Source organism: Myodes glareolus, chromosome 10 (assembly GCF_982192425.1).
Source record: "Myodes glareolus chromosome 10, mMyoGla1.1, whole genome shotgun sequence".
Lineage (NCBI taxonomy): Eukaryota > Metazoa > Chordata > Mammalia > Rodentia > Cricetidae > Myodes > Myodes glareolus.
In genome coordinates, this window is record NC_142035.1 from 50,668,764 (window position 1) to 50,690,973 (window position 22,210).

Here is a 22,210-nt window from a genome sequence, read left to right on the forward strand (position 1 = left end):
ATGACCAACCCCAGATGACTGACTGGTGCCTTGGGCGTGTATTCTGTGTGACATCCTCTAAAGGGCCTCCTGCTTGAGAGGCAGAGAGAAAGCTTTGCCGATCAGAGAGTAGACACAGTCTCAAAGGCACAAGCTGAGATGAGGTCCTGGGGGCTGAAGAAAGCACGGGTGCCTGAGAAGAGGTGTTTGCGAGTAACCATTGGTTGCTAGGTTTGGCTTAAACTGGCTACCTCCTACACACGTTGAGAAAAAGAAGAAAGAGCAGTTAGAGAGTAGGAAAGAGGGAAAAACCCACCCCGCCCACTTGACAGGCGCAAATTGATGCTTGCCAGGAGCCTGTCAGGGCGGGACAGTCCCCAGTGAATGCTCTGCTCAGAGGGTGAGTTGCCCTGATGAGTACCCTTTGGGAACCAAAGGTCACCTCTGAGCACAAAGGGACACAAAGGGCACCTGTGTGGACGTTCAGCGCCGTGCCCCATGCTGGATGCTGAATGGCTCAGTCACTTCTCCCTGGCTAGGCAGTGTGGGGGATGGGGACCTTGACGAGAAGTGAAGCGGAAAGAATCTTTGTGACAATGACAATTTAAGAAACACTGGACAGCCAATGTGTTGGGTGCTTCTGAGCTTTCTGGAGGGGAAGCCGAGCAGCGAAGCCGTCATGTGGAAAATTTCCTTTCTCCTCAGCACAGCCCTTTCCAAGCAAAGGCTCTGGCATTGTGTTCCTGGTGAAAGCCCTCATTCCTGACAGGATTCCATCAGGCTAGTAGAAAAATGTCTGCTTCTGGAAGAGGTTGACTTGGTAAATGTGGAAGGCTGAAGGGCCAGGTGGTGTCTGCCGCTAGGCAATGTCTGGTTTGAAGAAAGGCTGTATGGTCTCTGGTTTCTTAGAACATCGATAGATGGGAAAAACAGTTGCATCTGGCCAGACTTGGTAGCAAAAGAACGTGTGAGAGGGAGGCCCTCTTCCCACATCTGCCCAAGTTCCTCTGCACCTGGGCCAGTACTAATGCCTTGTGGGTGATATGGTGCTAAGGAAGCTCCCAGAAGCATTTGACTCTGCCAACTCCCCATGATTTCTGTGCATTTGCTCAGCCTGGGTCTCATACCTGGAAGCTGTGCCCATTAACCTCAGTGGGCCCTGTATATGGTGTCAGGTGGATGGGAAACAGGAGAGATGTTTGTCATGTCTCCTTAAGGCAAAGGGTCACCATCCCACCAGGAGACAGCTCCCCTCCCAGCCAGCACGCTGTGGATGCCAGTTCATGGGCAGCCTTTACCAAAGGTCGCATCTGGGAGCAGAAGCGCAAGGCTACATGATAAGCAGGCCTCACTGGTTGCCTGTTGGTTTATTTTATTTTCAAAGGCAGCTTGGTTCTTTTTATGGTTTTCTACGGACCATGTGCTGTGATGTCAGGTTCTATTTACAGAAAGGTCTGTCGTCACCGTTCTAGCCAAGGTCTTAGGCAGGCAAAGTGAGTTGGGCCCAAGTTGGAAGGTTGAACACGGGGAACATTCTGGACACTCACTGCACCTCACTGGGCAGGGAAGTTCTACTGTCTTACTTCAAGGGTAGCACTAGCTTTTGTCTCCTCGGAAGGGCCACTGTCCCATGGGCATCGTACTTACTTTTCCAGCTTATCCAATGGAGGCCTGGGGGTCTGGAAGGCGGTGGCCTTGAGAGGTTTTAGTCCCGAGGGAGGCTCCTGATTTCCCAGATGGAAAACAAGTGCTGCCTATCGGGTGTGTCAGGAACCTCACGAGGTGCCAGAACAAAGTGAGGAGGGGTAAATGTCAGATTAGGGTATGAGGGTCGAAGTACAGATGTCACCGAGACACTGACCAATCTACAGTCGGTCATCCTGCATGGAAGTGTAGGTTCTAAAAGTGTCAGGACAAACCTGGTGGGAACAGGGACCAAAGTCTTCACAAGCACTGTGAGAGAATCTGGAGAGGGGAAGGAGAAAGAACTGTTTGATTGATTGAGAGAGGGTACGAATTACCTACATGCTGCTGGAACCGAACTGCTTGGTTGAGAGAAGGTATAAGTTACCTACATGTTGCTGGGACCAAAATACCCACCAGAAGCAATCGGAGTGAGGAAAGGCTTATGCCTCATGGCTTTCAAGGGTTTCAGCTCATAGTGGCGGGGAAGTAGGGCCATATTCATGGCCGTGGGAGAGGGTGGTGGCGCCTGCTTACATCACAGGAAACCAGGAGTCAGGCTACAACCATTAAAGACACTCCCCCAAACTCACCAGCTGAGTCTCACTTCCTGGAGGGTCCATAGCTTCCATTAACAGTGCCTTTACCTGGGGGACAAGGGTTTCAGACATGAGTCTGTAGGTGACATTTTAGGTTTAAACCATAGCAGGGAGGGATTTTGAGCTTGACTGAGAAAGAGGAGGGCCCAGATGCCCTGGTTTGTCTGGGTCAGTCATGGCTTATGATTGTCATCTAAGCTAAATTTTCCTTTTACTTGCGAAAAAAAAATCCAGGTTTGGATGGCAGATTCTGCAATCATCCTTTTCTAAAGGTGGGGTGGAGTTAGGCACAGAAATGAATCTAGAAAATGAGATGTAAGACTTAGGGCACCTGAGTCACCTTGACAGAGCCTGAAGGAGAGAGAGCAGTGGGAGGGCCGTGTGGATTTCCTCCGAGGCATGTTTGGTATCATAGGCTATAACCATGTCCAACCCTACATTGGCAGGGTGTGCATGGGGCCATACGGGGCCTGGCGACAGCTTCAGGACAGAGACAAGCCAACTACCACACCATCATTTGAGGCCATTGGAGGAGAAGACTGTGGCAGGAGCCTAAAGAGGGGACTGGGATGAGCATAGACTTGCTCAGATGTGAGCTGGGGGAGCCCCAGGGAGTGGTCGGTAGAGCCAGGAGTAGGCAGCATTCTAGGATGGCAAAAACCATGACCTTTAAGGACTAACGTAGTCAAGACCCCACACTGATGAAGAGACAGGGAAGCAAGAGGAGGCGATCAAGCAGCAGCGAGGACCAGTAAATGATCTGTAGAATCTAGGTAGCTTCTCTGCTCCAGGGGTGCTGGGGAAAGGCAGCAAGCCCTCTCACCTCCGTCTCTCCACTTAGGGCCCCATTCCCAGCCCTCTCACCTCCATCTCTCCACTTCAGGCCCCATTCTCAGCTCTTGCAAGGCTGAAGTGGTAGGAACAGTCCCAATCAAATCACACTGGCCTTGGTCCTACTTGGCATATGGGGGTCACAGAGTCACTCTCCTGTGTCATGGCATCCTCAGGTGGGTGAGAAACTCCCTTGTGTGCCAGAGCATTTGTCTGTGATCAGAAGAAGCAGCAGGAAGAGGATGCTGACACACAGCTAGTTGGCAGTAGAATGGAGGCCTGATTGATCTCATAGTGGCCAATCTGCATTTGGACTGTCGTGTTCTAGACTGAACAGCTGCCTCTTCATATTCTGGCGTGTGGTGGAGTTCCTTACACATCTGATAGGACAGAAGAGAATGTGGCTGACAACCCAGGAGGACAGAACCCCAAGCCAAGCATAACTGTGTCCTGTGTTCATCAAAGCTTGGATTCCTGTATGTGCTCTGAAGGTGTTGTGGGGAGGGGGCACTGGGAGCGGGGATTTTCTGTAAGTCCTCTTACCACTGGCTATGCCAGAGAGCAGCTAAAGGATCCAGAGGTCTTGATTTTCCGTTTATTCTGATCATGGGCAGAGGCTGGAGTCCCACCCACCACTTCTGATTCTTCCAGGGGAATTTGAATTTGGCATAGCTATATGCTTCTCTGTGCTCATCTCTTCTATCTTTGGATCTCCGTACATGGAGCACTTTCACAGGTTAGACTGAAGTACCTGTAAAGTGGGATGCCCTTCTACATACTGTGAATATGTTTTATTACTATAGCTAGGTGGGAAATCCAAACAGATACAGGGAGAAAGAAGGCAGAGTCGAGGGAAACACCAGCAGCTACCAGAGAAGCAAGATGTGATGTAACAAGCCATGACCCTTGTGGTAAAATATAGAACAATAGAAATGGGTTAATTTAAAAGTAAGAGCTTGTTAGTACTAAGCCTGAGCCACCTGCCAAACTTTTATAATTAATATATGCCTCTGAGTGTTTATTTGGGAACTGGAGAGGAGGAGAGAAATCTCCAGTTACATACCTGTCCTCTGGTTTCAGTAATGATTGAACAACATGCATGGAAAAGTAGTATCATCATACCATCACTGGTCCAATCTCCCACACACACACACACACGTGTGTGTGTGGGGGGGAGGGTATGCGTATGGGAGGCTGTGTGTTGAAAGTGCACTATCCCACTACCACAAGCCATACAGTCAAGTTTCCCAAATTTGGGGGAAATTAGAAGGCCTAGAACATCCCAGGTGCAGTGAATGAGCATTACCCTGGGAACATCACCTTCTTGGCCACAGTTTCCCCCAACAAGTAAATATTTGTGGCTTTGTTGTTGTTTCTTTTGACCTCCAACAAATTTTCATGAGGTGAAGTGGAATTTTGAAATTTAAAAGGGAATAATAAATATGAAGTGTTAAATTGGGGTGGGAGAAGAGAGGGCAGAATAGAGGAGAGAGTGTGGAGAAGGAGAAATAACACTAGGGACCTTTCAAAGAACTCATATAGAAACCTACAACTCTAGAAGCTTTATCCAAATACATATACATACATATATGTGTGCGAATGTATGTGCGTGTATTCATACATGCACACACATATATGTTCATAAAATGAATTAAAATAGAATTACTCTAAAATGGGTTAACAATGTCCCTACTAGATACACTGTCTTACAAATAAAAAATCCAGTGCCAGGAATAGGTTACTTATTTTGAAGTTGTTGGCCAGTGAGGTCCCACAGACCTTGAATATTACAGGCTATCTCCAATACTCTTGGTCAATTCCAGAACTTGACAGTAAGACCTATTGCTAAAGACACAACCACATCTATGAATATGAATATGGAGAAATCAAGCTGATACTAACATGGAAGCTGTATCCCTACTGGCTAGATTTTATCATTCTAAAAGTTTCTATGCACACTATTGGAGCAGAAAAGTAAACATTAATGCTATCTAGCTGTTACTCTTGTGAGCTACAGTAATGATTAGCTTGGTAAGACATGACCGATGGCTTAACAGTGACAGGAACATTATGGAAGTAACCAACCACTTTCTGATTGGATTTAATCTCTGTTCCATAAATTGAAGCCATGCTTTGCCTGATAATGGGCCTAGGGACTATGGCTACACAGATCACAGGCACTAGTTGAAAATCTATTATTATTATTCTGCTAAATGGATATACTACTAATTTGACTCCTAATGATTTATCATTACACATAGATCAATGCGTCCTCAGCCTTCATCAGAGAAGTTTCTATTTCTCTTTTTATTACACATAGATGGTGATTAACATAGACCCACCACTGGCCAAGGTGCAGAGACTTTGGAAGGCTCAGCTCTGAATGGAACATCTATTCCGCACTTCCTCTTTTCAAGGCTCAGAGATCATTGTAGCAGAGGCTACGGAAAGATTGTAAGAACCAGAGAGAGGGCGACTACAACCAAACAGTGTCTTCTGGACACAGGAGGACAGCTGTGCATATGAACTTCCAGTGACTGTGACAGCTTGCAAAAGACCTGTGCAAACCTAGAGCAAATCCCAGCAGGGAGAGGGGAGTTGGGTACAAATCCCTACTAGTCAGGGAGCTACTGGCAACCGAGAGCTGCTGGGGAGGGTGGGGGTGTTATTAGTTATTTTTCTAAACATGGAGCTCCTCATAGGCTGCCCACATTTCAGTATTAGGCTACACTTCTAGGAATATTTGGGCAGCACAGATTGGACTTGATAGATTTTAGTGGGGGGCAAATATTAGAGTGGGTAAGGAAGGGGGCGGATTGGAGAAAAACTGAGGGATGGAGATAAATATGGTCAAAATACATTGTTAGAGTTCTCAGCTACATACACACACACACACACACACACACACACACACACGAAATTTACTACAGATAAACTCCAAAGTACACTAGTGTGAACACACTGGATAGCTGATCAAGCATGTTCAAAACGACCTACTGTTTTTTTACACATATCCACAAAAAAATCCTACACATTCCTGTCACACCCACATGGTGGCCTCTCATAGGTGACATGAAAGAAACCTCAATCTCTTGAAGAAAAAGTCACAAAGTAGTTTTGGTAGATATGAACTGAACACATCATTTTGTTCAGTAAAACTCCTTTGATGAGGCCTGCTCAAATATCTTGAAGATACTGTAAAAACACCACAGACAACTCTCTCAGTTATTGTGGTCATACAAGCTGAAGAGCCACCAGGGAAGACACAAATACAGAGAGGCACCCACATTCCAGAGCATCTTGAGAAAGCTTGATTTGTACCCCACATCTACATGTTTGTTTCTAACCAAGTGGACTAGAGAAGCTGGGCCGGCATGAGAAGCAACAGGGGACAGTTTGGGAGGAAGAGCCTTCAATTTGCTGCTTTTACCTACTTGTCTGAGACCAGAAGAAATCTAGAGAGGGACGCAGACGCGTAACCAGGAGGGTAATTAGAAGTGGGTCTGGTGGTGTGGGCTCCTGGGCTTAGTGCTCAGTTCTCTAACCCACACTGCCTCCGAGATTCCCACATAAGCTCCCAGAGAGGCTCACAAGCAGGATGGAGGGGAGCCCAGGAGCTTCTCCCCTTGAAGAAGGGTCGGAGTGACCAAGTGAGGAGAAAAGGTGTCAAAGAGCAGATGGGAGAAGATGCCAGACAGGACGGAAGAAGACGGCAGAGGCTCTGCGTCTGAACAATGAATGACGCCGGTTAAAAGGTGAGTGTCGCCGGACAGTGGTGGCTCACGCCTTTAATCCCAGCACTTGGGAGGCAGGGGCAGGTGGATCTCTGTGAGTTCGAGGCCAACCTGGTCTACAAGAGCTAGTTCCAGGACAGGCTCCAAAGCTATAGAGAAACCCTGTCTCAAGAAACAAACAAACAAAAAACTAAAAAAACAAACAACAACAACAACAAAACCCAAGGGAGTGTCTACTACTCAAGGCTGCCTCAGGGTCACAGGAAGCCAACCTGTACATGACCAGACAGGCTAGGGATGGAGCTCAGGGCAGGGAATGAAACCAGTGTGGAAGACCTGAGACCAGCGAGAGAGCTCAAGTGCCTGGATCTGCCGTGCCAAGTCACCCTGGGCTCAGATGAACCAGGTCTCCCAGACCAACCCAACACTTGGAATCAGCAGCCCTTCTCTATGATAAAATAAACATCACTGAAAGTTTTATTTTTAAACAAAAAATAGACAGACCGAAAATATCACACCTTAGGCAAATGAGTTGAAAATCCCTTAGAGTGACATCCTATTTCTTTTTCCCACCCATTTCTCAAGTCCGAAGACACCTGGTAAAGAGTCTGTATTTAGGTAAAGAAATGCAACTCCTGGTACATACGGTTTCCTGGTGGCACAGAATGGAAATGACATCATGGAAACACTGGCGTTCAAGGTCAGTCTGTACATTGCTAGGTGAAAACAGGAGGCTTAGTCATCGGTGGAAACGTGTGTAAGCCTCTACCCTGATGAGCTGCTCCCCTCCAGTTTTTACTAAAATCGCGCAGGCTGCTTGCCTGACCTCTTCGGGATCTCCCGGATTCACAGCCTAAATATAGGTTAGACCTCACCTCTGTCCGTGCCATCTGGGAGGAAATAAAGTGATTGTTGTTGAGAAGAAAGTGAGTTTGTTTTGACTCAAGGACAAAGAACCCACGACATGAGTTGACCATCTCGGTGGTTGACACGAGAGATCTAATTTGTGTGGCGTTCCCTCTGGTGGCGAAAGGGAAGATGGGGCCAACTGGGAAGGTGTGGGATCCTTTATCTTAATTAAAAAATATAGTCGGAGACATGGAATTTGGCCAAGTCTCATAAATCTGCTATAAGAATCGAGACTGTCAGATAAGTTTAAATAAAACCAACCAAATCCGCCGAGAATCACGTAGGCTCCTGCGAGTCGCCGACACCCACTTTCCTGTCACACCTGTGTTCCACAGACGGCGGTTGTGCTCATTAGCCAGCCACCCTCCCGCCAGCCACTGACAGGCATATCCCCACGGAGCACAAAATTCAGAGATGATAAATCTACTCCCGCACGTGAAACACAGAGCTCTCCTCTGGGCAATCAGAATGCAAGGAGGCTTTAAGGAAATAAGGACTTATCTGATAACCTACCTTCATTAGCAAGGCCTGGTCCTCCCTGTCCGGACAGTGCCTCACGGCCAGCGTGAACTGCTCTAATGCAACTGGAAGGGAAGAGAGAGAAAGGTGAGTGACCTCCCTGGGGACTGCCAGCACATCCGTGTGGAACCTCGTATGGCATGTCAATCATGCTTGCTTAGGGACATATAGAGTTCCCTGCCTGTCCACTGCATGGGCTGGGATCTGTGTGCAGAGACTTTCCCATGGTCACAAGGCCACTAGAGTCAGCCAGCCTCCAGGGAAACCACCAGAAAGTCCTGGGTTCAGTCACTGCATGAGCCATCCTGAGAGGCTACACTCTGTCCCTATTCCGGTGACTTCATGAAGGGAATCCCAACTCTGCCTTGGTATCTTTGATGTCAGCTTTCAACCATCCTCTTCCATGGTGATTTCCATGCACCAGTTCTCTGTGTGGTGAAAACATGACATGGCCCCAAATGCTGACCCAAGTATGTCCCAGACTCCCCAACTGTATTTAACCATCTTTCTTCAACCAACCTTTTCTGACAGAAGGGCTAAGGGAAACACAAGATGGTTTACAAAAATGCTCTAATGGGTATTTAAATCAGTCTGAATGTCTCTGTGCACATTACAGTTTCCATAAAGTAACCCCCTCTTCTCTATACCCATGGCCAGTTTCTCATCAAAAGTCTGCCATGTGAGCACCATTTTTTATCTAAATAAGCATGGGAACACGGACTTTCTTCCTTGCATATAGCTTTGGCTATATTATTTCACTTTTAAAGATGTCCTGGCATCCTCGGACTCTAATTCTCTTCTGGTGACAGGGACTAAGATGTTTACTGTCTAACCCATCTAGATTGCCCTCCTACTGCTGGACTGAGGGCTGGGTGCACACTGCCAGCCCTTCACTGCTGTTCTGCTGTCAATCATCCCAGATGAGTACTGCATCTGAACCAAGCAGGCTTGTCCATCCAACCGGGCAAAGCAATAGACTACCCCAGGTTCCGTCCTGACCTGCCCAAACCCTGTGTGAGTAGGCAGAAGTTTCTGATTTAAACCTGATATATTGACCAGAGACCTCTGTTTAAATGCTTGGTCCCCAGGGTGCTATTTTGGAAGATTCTAGAAATGTTTGGAGTTGGGTCTAGCTGGAGGAAGGAGGCCATTAAGGGTCATTCCTGGTCCTGCCTCCCAACCCCACTCTCTGATTCCTGGTCTGTTGTGGTGAGAACAGCTCCTGTCCTATACTCCTGTCCCCATAAAAAGACCTGCCCTGCCAGCCCTTCCCTGCCACAATGGACTGCAACCCTTTGACATAGTAAGCAGATGCTTCATTCAGGTGGAATAGCTTCCTGATCTAAAGGCCAGTTCTTTCTGTAGCCGTTGGAGTGAGAAAATAGATGGAGGCTTGAAACTCCAGAACATCTGGCTACCTTAATAATTCCACGGGCTTCTTATCTTAACTCGCATGCTTCTTGTGAGAGCAGAGAGAAGGGCTCACAGATGCCATCGGCACCTCTGACACCCAGGACAGAAGCTATCATCTCCTCAAGCAGATCTTTGTGGCAGTTATCAGAAAAACTCATCTGTGTGCCTGAATGTGCCTCCACCTGCTGAGGGCTGGAGAACAATAAACTAAAGGCAAGGCATTGCATTGGGGGCACTCACTGCAGCAGGGGGCTTCCTTACATGTGGAGCGGCAGGCAGTGTGAACATTCACGCCATACCATTTTGATTGACTTATTTATGAGTCGTGTGCTTTGATCCTCCAAGTTCACAGTAGGAACTGCTGAGAAGCCATCCCTACAAGTGTGGTCCCCTTGGATACAGTAGAATATTCATATATACATGTAAAATCTGTGGGGATTTTATTGATTAGCCGGATTGTCAATTAAGAGAGAACTTTGGGGTGATTTTGAGAGACAAAATTCTCTTTCTCTTTCTCTCTGTGTGCATATGTAATGAATATAATATATATGTTATCTATGTATATATATATATATCAAAAGATACCTTCATCAGTTATTTGGATTAATCTAAAAGTCATATCCCCATCAAGTATCCAATATCCATTCCGCTGCATCTGTTCAGAGGTTTTAAGTGTCAACAGATGAAGGTAAAATCTGATTTTAAAAAAAATCCTCACTTATAGTACAGAGAGAGCTCATTAGTCAAAAGCCCTTGCTGTTACGGTGGATGACCCAAGTTTGGTTCTTAGCATCCCTACCTGGTGACTCACAACAACCTGTTGCTCCAGCTCCAGGAATCTGACACCTCTGGACTCCTCCAACACCTGCCCACGTGTGGTACACACTCACACAGAACACACAGATATACCTGACTTGAAAAACAAAACTAAAAACATTCTTAAAACTTTGCTTTAAATTACCTTGTGGTCTTCTCCCTATTTAACACTCTATGCCACTTTAGGCCAATATTAAAACATGTTAAATTATCATATCTGTCAATGGATGTTTCTCTTTTTTTCCCTTTGCTTCTCAGGTTTCTGAGCAAAAGCCATCACTTTCCAGGCACCAGAGCATTATATTTTCTCTGCAAATAAAAGCCTGTAAGTCCTCAGCAGGGAGAGAGGTAAATTCATGGAGAGAGGACACAGCGCCGTCTCTCCTCTCGGCATTGGGGATCCACAATAAGTTAAACATGAAGTTTTTATCTCTGGTGATTTATCAAGCTCAAGATCTCACAAAATATAAACAGATGCTCAAAGAAAGAATACATCATCTTAATGCTTCATTGTGACACTCTGGGTATCTAGAAAGCACATATCTCCAACAGCTCCCCTCTAAAAACACAATAGTTCCCATGATTTACACATTTAATATTTGTTTTAAGACACACTGAACTGAGAACATGTCAGGAGGGGCCACCGAAGACAATGGTCAGACTCGAAACACACAGATTATTTATAGACAAAAGCTCAAGGACTGAAAGAAAATCTGGTTGTCAACAGACAGTTGCTTTTGCAATTTTTTTTTCTGTCTAGTTCATTTTGGTTTTTGTGTGGGTGGCTCATGTGAACTCAAAGGTTATTTGCTAAGTGTTTTGGAGACTAGAATATGCTGCCCTTTAAAACTCATGCTTAAGCGTGTACTCCTGGCAAATATGTCTAACTTTACAGTGCACGATGGGGTACTAGTGTTTTAATATAACATCATATCCAGAATTGCCATGGTAAGACAAAGAGTTTCTGCATGTCTATTTTTATTGCTGGGGTAGAAGTCTTAATCTTTTTTTTTTTTAAAAAAAAGATTTTGAGTGGATTGCATATGTATTTGTTCATACATGCAGATGTGTCTGTGTGTGTACGTGCATGCATACATGACTGGATGCACATTTCAGCCCCAGGTTGTGTTAGGTGTCTTTTTCTATTGCTTACCACCTTATTTGTTTTTGTTCCTAAGCTTGGAGCTCACTGATGGAGCTAGACAGGCTGACCAAGAAACCCTAGGAATTCTGCCTGTCCCCTAAAGGTCTTATTCTTAAACCTGATGCTAATGGAAAATCTATTTTGCTTTACTCTTTCACATTTCCCTCCATCAGCATGGATACTAATGGATACTGATTATTTTGAGATGACTTGGTGTCCCCCTCCCCAATATATTTACTTATTTTCAATTCAGAATGCTGACACAGATCTTTGCAGTTTACTGCACAAGGTAAAAATTTTAAATCACATGGCAGAAAACAAGGGGGCAGAAGCATACTTCAAAACCAGGGAGGGCAGGTTTCTGTTGCCTTTTCAGTGGTTCTGAGCAGTCCGACACCATATGACCCAGATGTAGCACCCCTCAGCATGTGCACAAAGGGTTCCTCAGACACTTGCTCTGCCTTATGCACTGCTGCTCTATTCACAATAGCTAGGAAATGGAAACAACCTAGATGAACAACATCAACAGATCATCAACAGATGAACGAATACCAAAAATTCCATCACACTATGGAATACGACTCAGCAGTAAAGGAAAACGAAATTATGAACTTTGCAGCCGCACAGATGGAACTAGAAAAGAACACAGTGAGCAAGGTAGCCCAGACCGAGAAAGGCAGACGTCACGTGTTCTTTCTTATCTGGAGCACCAAACCTTCAGATGTGCATGCATAGCCTGGAGTAACCGCAAAACACAGAAAAATCATAAGGGGCCATTGCCGTGGAGGGGCCTGGGGGAGAACGGGGAGGAGACTAGCAGAGAATGGGTGGTGTGAGCGGGGGAAATGAGAAAAGGGGATTTCTAGTTAGGGAGGGACGGGAAGGTTAAACAGCAGTAAAGATGGCGGGCGGGGGGCGGGGGAGTCAAAAGGAACTGCAAAGTTTACTATCTACCTAAACTACAGAGCCATTGTCTAAGTAAATGTATGTAGTTTAAATGAAAATTTCCCACCTAGGCTGACAATGCTTCCTCCAAGAGCCAAAGACCATCTAACAGAATCCCCCGCATCTCATCAGGCATGAGAAACCTGCTTTTGGGCTGCTGGTCAGGGTTGTCCAACATTACAGACTATTGTCCTTGGTTTCTGCCCAGATGTGGAAGGCAAACACATCTTGCTGTGAACACCATGTACTTCAGACACAGGGCCCCATGTCCCTGAGCTGGAACTGACCTGAAATCCTCTTCCCGGAGGACTAGCTTTCATGGTACCAGAAGGTGCCACAAAAACTTCCAAAGGCAGGAAGCAAACAGCACTCTACCCAGCTTTAACACCCACGAACCATACCAACGACCAGCATAGCATGGTACCTCCAAGGGTGCCATAATGGCACGCATACCTTGGCAGTTACCAGCAGCTCCCTAAATGAACTTAAGACCCATTCAACAAGAGGGAAGTCATGTCTGATACTGGGAACCAGACAACTACCCAGGGCCAATGACATCGTGGATCTTGAAGGAGAAGCTACAATCACTGCTTTTCTAAGCCAGCGCAGCCCTTCACTTCATGGTAAATATCTGTCCTCATACCCACAGACAGCCGTAGTCTCCACCCGCATCAAGGAAACTTCTCTTTGCAGCAGAGATCATTACAGAAAACCACAACCAATCAAAATGTAAGCTCCTTTTATAGTGTGTGTGTGTGTGTGTGTGTGTGTGTATGTGTGCGCATGTGCACACGTGCGCGCCACATGTATGGAGGTGCCTTTCTTTGGAGGTGCAAAGAGGGCGTTGGATCCCCTGGGACTGGAGTTACAGGTAGTTGTAAGCTGTCACGTGGGTGCTGGGAGCGGAACCCGGGCCCTCTGGGAGAGCAGCAAGTGCTTTTAAGCGTTAGCCATCTCCAGTTCTTCATCATGCTCTTTTTTGAAGACCACAAAGTGCCTCATGCTCCCATTTAGGATGGATTTCATGACAGGGGCTTGTCTGGGGCCTTCACCGTCATGACTCTCCCTGTCGAATGTGTGTGGTGAGACAGTGGGCTCTTGCTCTTTTCTACCATATTGTCAGCCATCTGGGTTTTTCTTATTTCAAGTGGGAGAGACCCAGAGGCCCAGGACTTCCTGGGATCTTGTCAAGTATGTAACGGTGTCTCTAGCCCGCCATTGTAGGCTCTGTAAATTGTGGACCCTCCATCCTGAGAAGCACCTTTTGCTCATAGAATACATTCACAGGCTGAGTTAAATGTCTGACTGAGAGACGGGAGTCAAAACTGGTGCATTCCTTCCCTTCCTGGGGCCTCCAAGAGGCTGAATCCACAGAGACCTGTCAGTCAGTTACATCTGTCTTTCTTGGCACCCCTGGCCAGCCCCACCATCAGTGTATTTGATGGAGATAGACACACAAGGAAGCTGTGATCAGGTGCAGCCATACCGAGGACTCCCTCCCTGGAGCCACTTGAATCTCACTGCTATGATGGTTAGTGTTACTTGCCAACTAGACAAAATCCAGTGTTCTCTGAGAGGTGAGCCTTGGGGAATCCCTCTGTGGAATTATCTTAATTATGGCAGGTGAGGTGGGGAATCCTCTCACTGCGGCTGGGATCCTGGACTGCAAAGGCAAAGAGGCAGAGCTGAGTGGCAGCTTGGGTCCATTCCCTCTGCTTCTCGACTGTGGATGCATGTGATGCAGTCAGCTGCTTCAAGCTGCTGCTGCCTTGACTTCAACACCGCAATGGCCTGGGCTCTTGAACTCCAAGCCGGAATAAACCGTTCTCCCTTGAGCTGTGTTAGGGTATTTTATCAACAGCAGATGAAAAGAAACCAAGACACATGGAATCTGCAGAGGCCACTGTGGCAAAGTTTGTGCTACCAAATCAATAGAGTCGCTGACAAGAGAAAGATTGCACTGTCCCAGCTGGCACGGGGGCCTCACATTCTTCCCTCAGACACACCTCTCCACCCTTCACCCTCCAACAGGAACAAAACATCGCGCAAACCCGTTATTCAAACGGTAAGATGACCTCAAAACCTCTGGTTCTAACAAAAGACAATAGCTGAAAGGGTTGACAGTGAGTGCCTAGACCCACACAGGATTTCCAGTTGAAGAGGTGGCATTCAGTACCTCCATAATGTTAAAACGCATTCAGGGAGGTGGCAATTTTATTTTCATAATTTCATAGAAAACGATGCAAGCTTAAGCTAAACAAGGCAAAGGCAACTTGTCCAAAGACTAACCCCATTCCCAGCTGGGAGGAAAGTGCTAACCCCATGAAGAATATTGGAATCAGCACTAGTAGGCAAAACATGACGCGTTCTTTTAAATAATGCATGCGATCATGTTTTTATTAACAAAGAAAGTCTCATTTCAAAACACACACGTCCTTGAAAGGAATCTGAAATTAATTCTCAGTAGGCAGAACCCCACGGCATTCTGTGTTCTAATTATAATTACAACCTGCCCTTAACACGGACATTCAAAATTATCAGGCGCTTTATTAAGAAGTAGAAAGGGGCTTCCTGCTACATGAAGCCCACAGGCTTTGAGAGATGTCACAGACAGTTTTGCACAGGGCTGGGAAGCGTGGATGTTGCCATTTCTTTAATGACTGCTTGTTTCCTTTTTTTTGCCTGGAATGGGCACACCCTTAGGGGCTTAGATACCATGAGGTTTCAGAGATGCTCTTTCTGGGGCAAGATAAATATGCTCCTCACAGAAAAATATCAATTCATCACTGTAATGGTTACGTCCCCCTACAGAAGCCACTGGAGACTGCTTAACATTTTCAACTGAAGCCTAGTTTTCCCCAGTCCTCAGGTGACAAACTGATACTGATGCCAGAAGGCTTTTCTCCCCATTTGTTCCTAATAAAACTGGCTCGATTCTAAGTTCATTTCCACCTGGGGAGATGTTACGATCTGAGCTTTAACAGACTGATTCCCCTCTTCCCTTCTGCGTGTTTCTCCTTCAAAGTGTTCGCAGGCATTATCTGTGCAGGTCAGCAAAGACCGTTGACCTCTTTGAGCTCTTGTCCCTCCCCCTAGAGACCTCTGCTGGAGAGCGACAGGATGTGAACACAGCAACATCTGGGCTAGATCTTCTGGCTGTCTCAGGCTCAGTGCTCTCCTATCCTTTAGACCTACTCCACGTCTGTATGTTCGAAACTTTGCATTGTATGTGTTGGGTTTGGTTTTATGTGTGGTGGAGGCACATGTGTGTGTGAACCATGAGCACACTTGTGCATGCAGAGACCCGAGGAGGATGCTTGTTGGGTGTCCTGCTTCATCATTCCCCACTTTATTTCCTGAAGACAGGATCTCTCAATAAGCATGGAGATAGGCTAGCAGCCTGCAAGCCCCAGTGATCTTCCTATCACTGCCCACCAAGATGCTGGGAGTGCAGGGATGTGCAGCCACACCTGGCTGCACAGATCCTCGTGTGGGCAGTAAGCGATCTGACCCATGGAGACAATCTCCCCAGCTCCTAAACCTTTACACTACAGATAGAGCTTTCTATTTCAAATTATTCCTGAGCTTCCCAAATACTAGCTTCAAATCAATTTTCTTTTTTATACACCTAAGAACTCTGTATCTAGTCTTAAACCTGAGGATAATTTTATAAAAATAATCACTTTTTAAATTATTATTAACCAATTGACAGTTCAAAATTGTTGAGGTGACAGCAAATTTCTGATGCTTCTTCCTGGCATTCAGACCTCAAACATTACCACCCAACTTGTTGAATTTCCTCTTCAGGAACAAGATATACTTCAGTTATATATGATAGTGGTTAACAACATTTGTTTTTCTTTTCATTACAAGGAATGAGTCAGGCACTAAGACAAGAACCTTGGGGGATCATCTGGATCCATCTTTGCCATAGCTCACAGTCTCTGTAAATGAAGCTCAGAGAGGTCAGATGACTCGCTTGCAGCCACAGAGCTGGTGGAAGGACAGCCAGGACATGAACTCAGATAACCAGCTCCTGGGGCCCATGTGCACAGTCCACACACCAAGCTCAGCTATACTTGGAATGTGTGACATCATCGGAAGACTCACAGTCCTCCTTCTAAGGTGACCCATCCGGTTCCAGATGGAAAGCTGGCAGGTGGCTATTTGAAGATGTGCTTGTATGTGAAAAGTATGTCAAAGGCTCCCCATGCCTTCATGTTAGAATCAAGTTTTGGGATGGACAGTATCTGTGATCAGTACAACAGGGTCCAGAGGGAAGACCCCCAGGACCTGGACCTTAGTACCTCCAAGAATGAGTCCAGTACAAGTTACCTGCCATGGATGAAGAGGTCAAAGATACACCTGCCTTCAACTAGGGTGTGTGTGTGTGTGTGTGTGTGTGTGTGTGTGTGTGTGTGCTTTGTGTTCCAATGTGTTTCTGCCTAATCACCAAATATAGAAAACAAGCAAACAAACCCTCTAATAGAAGAAGATGGTTTACTCAGATTTCTTAAGTAAATGAATCTGGAGTCAAGGCTACATAGACAGCCTGTAACCTACAGAATCCTTGGCAGTAGACAGTGCATTCTCAGATCTGCAGCCATGAAAGCATGAACTATGCAGATGGCATGACCTGAGGCACCCTCAGTTACTACTTGGTTGCACGTTGATTTCTGCCCATGTGAGGGATGGCTTGTAGATGACTCCAGCAGCTGGGTTTTGACTTGATGAATGAACCAGCATTCCGGTTTATATTGGTCACTTCCAAGTGCAGTTACTATGAATATGTCTCCCTACAGTCAACACACTTCAGGGTATACAGACAAAATTTCTGGATCTCCAAATGAGGGAATCCAATCTTGCTTTTTAGTAACTCACAAAGATGTGAATACTTCTCCCATTCCCCATCCTCTCTGTCCCTTCCTTGCTCCTCCTCCTTGTCCCAAAGAGCAGAAGGTAGAATCTAACCAGAATCAGGGATGCTGATATGGCACTGGTTATTCTGGGGTTGAGTCACTGTGTGCAAAAGACCCCCTGACCTGGCCCTCCTGTGGGCCACCTGCTTCCTTTCTCTGGGAAGAACCTGTCCCCCGACTCATCCTCATTCCAGCCTGTGGATGACACTCACTCTAACACACAGGGTTCCCAGAGCTGGACGTCAGAGGAAGGAAAGCAGCCTGGCTTCATTTGAGCTGAAACCATTCCCTCTAGTTCATCATCTAGTGATGATGCTGGGCATCCCTGAGGCTACTAGAACATGGCACAGAATCCCACAGCACAGTCTTGTTCTTTTTGGTACATGCTGGTTGGAGAGAGAGAGAGAGAGAGAGAGAGAGAGAGAGAGAGAGAGAGAGAGAGAGAGAGAGGTGGGCAGGCTGGGAAGTTTGGTCAAACATATTCATTCCTTGGTTGTTGGCCACAATACTTTGCCCTGCCTTTTAACAGACCCACTGAGAGACTTCCTCTTACAAGATGAGAAGCACCAGGAGCCAGGCCCCTGCAGCCATGCCGGGGGACCAACCTGGCCCTGCTCTATATAACCATCAGTGGCCCCACGTGATAGAAGTTTCCCATACAGCCAGCATGCTCCGTGAGAGCCTGGCCTTTCTCTTTTAATACCTTTCCCTTACACAGTGACATCATGTTGTAAATGAGATGGTTTTAGATATTAAATAATTCTACTGTCATGAAGTCGTGGATCCAAACACCTAGTGTTTCATTTTCTTGTGTTATTTTAGTCTCTTTAGACCAAAATGAGTATTCTTAGTCTCAGCGTTATTTACATACTGCACTGTAGGAGGCCAGCCTGTGACATAGAGGACATTTAATGCTATTCTAGCCTGTACCTACCATCCACCAATAACACTGTCTGCATCCAACATTCCAAACATCTTCAATTCAAACACGGTCAAACCTCCCTTGAGCGTAAAACTGTTCTAGGCTGAGAATCAGGGGCTAGGGATTGACACCGCTACCTAATTTGAGGACTAGGTTTAAGCGGTTGTGACAATGATCAGACCTCTGCAGACAGGGGCCTTTTTATTTATCAGGCGTGCTTTTCTTTCATATATGTAGCCTCCCCACCCCCCACTTATTTGTTCAGGAGTTCCAGATGTTGTTGGACAAGGGCCTGGGGGAATTGATGTACAAACCAGTGCCTCTCTGGTTAGTGGGTCCTGGTGGGCTGTCTGCCTGGGTAGTTTTCCTACCCAGTAGGAAAAGTAGGGAGCTGAGTTACAACAGTCTCTTGAAGGTACTCAGGGCCCTAGATCTAGCAGGAGGTTCAGACTGGTGGCAAGACTTCCCTTCTACAGAGTTATGTTCCCCTGTGTCCTTCAGGGCCCTGAGTCACCCAACCATGAATGTTCAACAATAGCCAACTCACCTCTGTGGATGTGTGCCAGAGACAGTAAGGTGATATGGTGCATGCAGGAGTTCCAGGCACTGAAGAAATCCCCTTTCTTGGTTACCACCTGGCAAGGGATGGGAGAAAAGATCCATGAGGAATATTTGGAGAAAAGTGAACTTGAAAATTTCCTTTTTAATTTATTTTCTTGTTTTTTTTGGGGGGCGGTGTGGGTGTTTAAGAGAGAGGGAGGTGCTGGGGCTTCTGGCATACAAGCCAAGCGCTCTACCATGGACTGAATTACACTATCTAATAACATCCTCATCTAATTTTATATCCTGAGACAGAGCCTCACTGAGTTGTCTGGTGGGCTTAAACTGGTGATCCTCCTGCTCCAGCCTCCCAAGTACCCAGGCTTAGAGGCCTTTACCAACCAACCCAGCAAATATCCAAACGGTCCATACAACATAAATGTGGGCATTGCGCAGTCACTGAGAGGCTGGCTGCACGACCTGTGAGAACAACTTGTGAGCAGAATGAATGTCCTGGGGGTGTCCAGGAAGTCGTGTGTGTGTGTGTGTGTGTGCATGTGTGTATATGAGTGTTCATGTATGTGTGCATGCATGCGTGTGTGTATGTATGTGTGTATGTGTGTATTTGAGTGCTCGTGTATGTGTATGTATGTATCATGAGTGTGTGTATGTATGCATATGTGTATATATATATGTGTATGTATGTGTGCATGTGTGTATATGAGTGTTCATGTATGTGTGTATATGTGCATATGTGTGCATGAGTGTGTGTGTATGTTAAGTCCTCACACATCAGGTATGGTGTCTAGTTATACCTGATACCTAGGAGGCAACACATGTTCAAGGAGAAATTTAAGGTGGGCCTGGTGGTAAAGGCCTGTAATTTTGCTTGCTCAGGAAGCATATATACAATAAACTATGTCCATTTAGCAAAGTTATAGTAGTAGGTTCAGTCTTGGGTGACAAGCTGACTGTTGAGGTTCAGTACTCAGTGTGAACTGCCCTCTCTGTCCTGGCTTCCACTGCCATCGGGTGCTTCCTTTTGTGTTCAGTATCTTCCTGCAGGCCTGGAACATCTCACAAATTGCTATCCAGTGGTCTCTATGTCTGATCCACATGAGAAATGAACAATCATGGAGACAGGAGCCACAGCCTGTCCATGTGCATTACTTCACTGGTACCCACCAAGAGGCATCATTCAAGAGAGTCACCCTGCGGGTCTCCTGGGCATGGAGCCCGAGGCCCCTCTTATCTAACCAGAGACCTGAGTTAAAGTTGGCGCTGCTGACCTTCACTCTGTTCCTCCTTCTCTTTCTTTGTTTCAAAGACTGAATGATTTGATATTAAACTTTTAGTGACTTTGTGTGTATGTTCTCAAGGAACTAAGACTCAAACAGAAAGTTACACTTGATGTATCAACTTCCCATTTGTGTCACCCCCAAGCTGACGGGCCTCTCAGTTGGAAAGTAACCAACTTTGCGGTGGCTTCGCCTCTTCAGGGCCTGGAGCTCTCTCTGTCAGGTGCCTCCTCTAATGGTGCTTTGTGCGCTAGCGGAAAAACAGATCTGCAGAGAGCCTCTGCCATGTATAATTCAATATGAGGACCTGGGGCAGTGGGCACAGTCAGCAGAGCCATGTCACATGACTCTCCAGTTCCACAACTAACCGGGCATCATGACAGTTAAGGGAATGGACAGACAGTGTCGGCACGGATGCTTCCTGAATCGGCATCTCCCTGGACAGGTGTCATGATTCTAACCGACGAGGCAGGGCAGAGTCTGGTGACTCTCTTGACCCCGTGGTGGAACATTCACGGAAACTCTGGCAGTTGCTGCAAGTTCCCGAAGAAAGTCTGGAAACAGCACCCATCTATCGCCTTACAGAATAATGCCAGGGCTTGGCTCTCCTGAAGAGCATGCGCAAGGCCGCGGGAGGAACAAGCCACCATGCAGATGGCCCAAACAGAGTGACGTGGGGGGAAGCTTTCCACTGGACTGACCATCAGAAAACCAGGGACAGCTAACTGACTGGAAAGGCCCTGGAGACGTCTTTGCCTCTTCAAAGAGCATGAGAAAAAGGGGAAAGAGGATGATCCAGGGAGCAGTGGGTCCTCCAAGGCCCCCGGATGCTGGCATCAGCTCTGAGAACGTCACTGCCCACAGGTGTAACAACTTGACTGCAATGCGGGGAGTTTAGAAGAGTCTTTACTAGCAATGTTACAATACAAAGGAAATCAGCCCTCCTCCTAAGCACCTTTGTGGGGGGTTTAAGACTTTTAAAGGGACAGTTGTCCTTTATCTGCAGCGGTAAATAGCTACTGGAAGCCTGAGTTTAAACTAGGCTCATCCAAACTGAGTCCTTAAAATGTACCAGGCAATAGGCACTGTCGTAAGCTTTTAATTTGATTTGATCATTCATTTAATTTTCAGAAGCCATCGATATTTGCTGATATTTTCATTCACAGGCTGAAATCGTGACCCAGAGAGGCTGAACGATTTGCCTAACATGGCAGAGTGGAGTTGGAAATGGACGCACAGACTCCAAAGCTTCTGCCCTGTCTCCCAAAGGACCAAGGTAAAGTATCCGAAGCCCTACCCTTCCCACTTGTAGGGCTCATGTTACCACAGGTGACCACACCTGTAAACAGCAGGCCGTCCTTCAAGTGTCTAATGAAAAGACACACTCAGAGCACAACCAACATACAGAGCAACAGCAGACTGGGAGAAAGACCTTCCTGGCACTAGATGAGTATACCCATCCTCCTTTCGTTTCTAGAATGGCTCTCAGCAGCACTGTAGCCAGCTAGAAACTATTCCTTGTAGATGATCCATAATAAAAATGCCCTCAGATAACATTGTATTTAATGGTGAAAGAATAAATATTTTTTCCTTCTGGAAAGGATGGCATTCTTCACATGGAACTAGAGGAGCTAGATAGGGTAATAAGGCAAGAAAAAGAAATGAAAGCAATAAGTCTTATATTAAAAAAATACATGTTCATCTATAAAGAAATGCCAAGGAATATATAATAAAGGTCTTAGACCTTATAAGTGAATTAAGAAAGTCACAAGGTTCAAAAGTAATACTTTAAAAAACAGCCCTGTGTCTATATTCCAGCCATGAACAATTGAAAATGTGAAATAAAAATCCCATTATGGGGTCAGAGAGACAGCTCAGTCATTAAGAGGACTTGCTCCTCTCTCAGGGGATCCAAATTCGGATCTTTGTACCCATACTGGACCGCTCACAACAGCCTGT

General features: G+C 46.3%; 1 protein-coding gene across 3 annotated transcripts in view; it reads right to left on the reverse strand.

Moving 5' to 3' along the window:
- Acoxl (acyl-CoA oxidase like) overlaps nt 1-22,210 on the reverse strand; it is a 294,348-nt gene that overhangs the window by 35,875 nt on the left and 236,263 nt on the right. For all 3 annotated transcript variants that reach the window (XM_085696377.2, XM_085696375.2, XM_085696378.2), the window contains exons 16-17: nt 18,961-19,048; nt 8,249-8,319 (exon numbers count right to left, since the gene is read on the reverse strand). In XM_085696377.2, the coding sequence (XP_085552503.2) occupies nt 8,249-8,319; nt 18,961-19,048 (159 nt within the window). The remainder of the gene's footprint in view (nt 1-8,248; nt 8,320-18,960; nt 19,049-22,210) is intronic.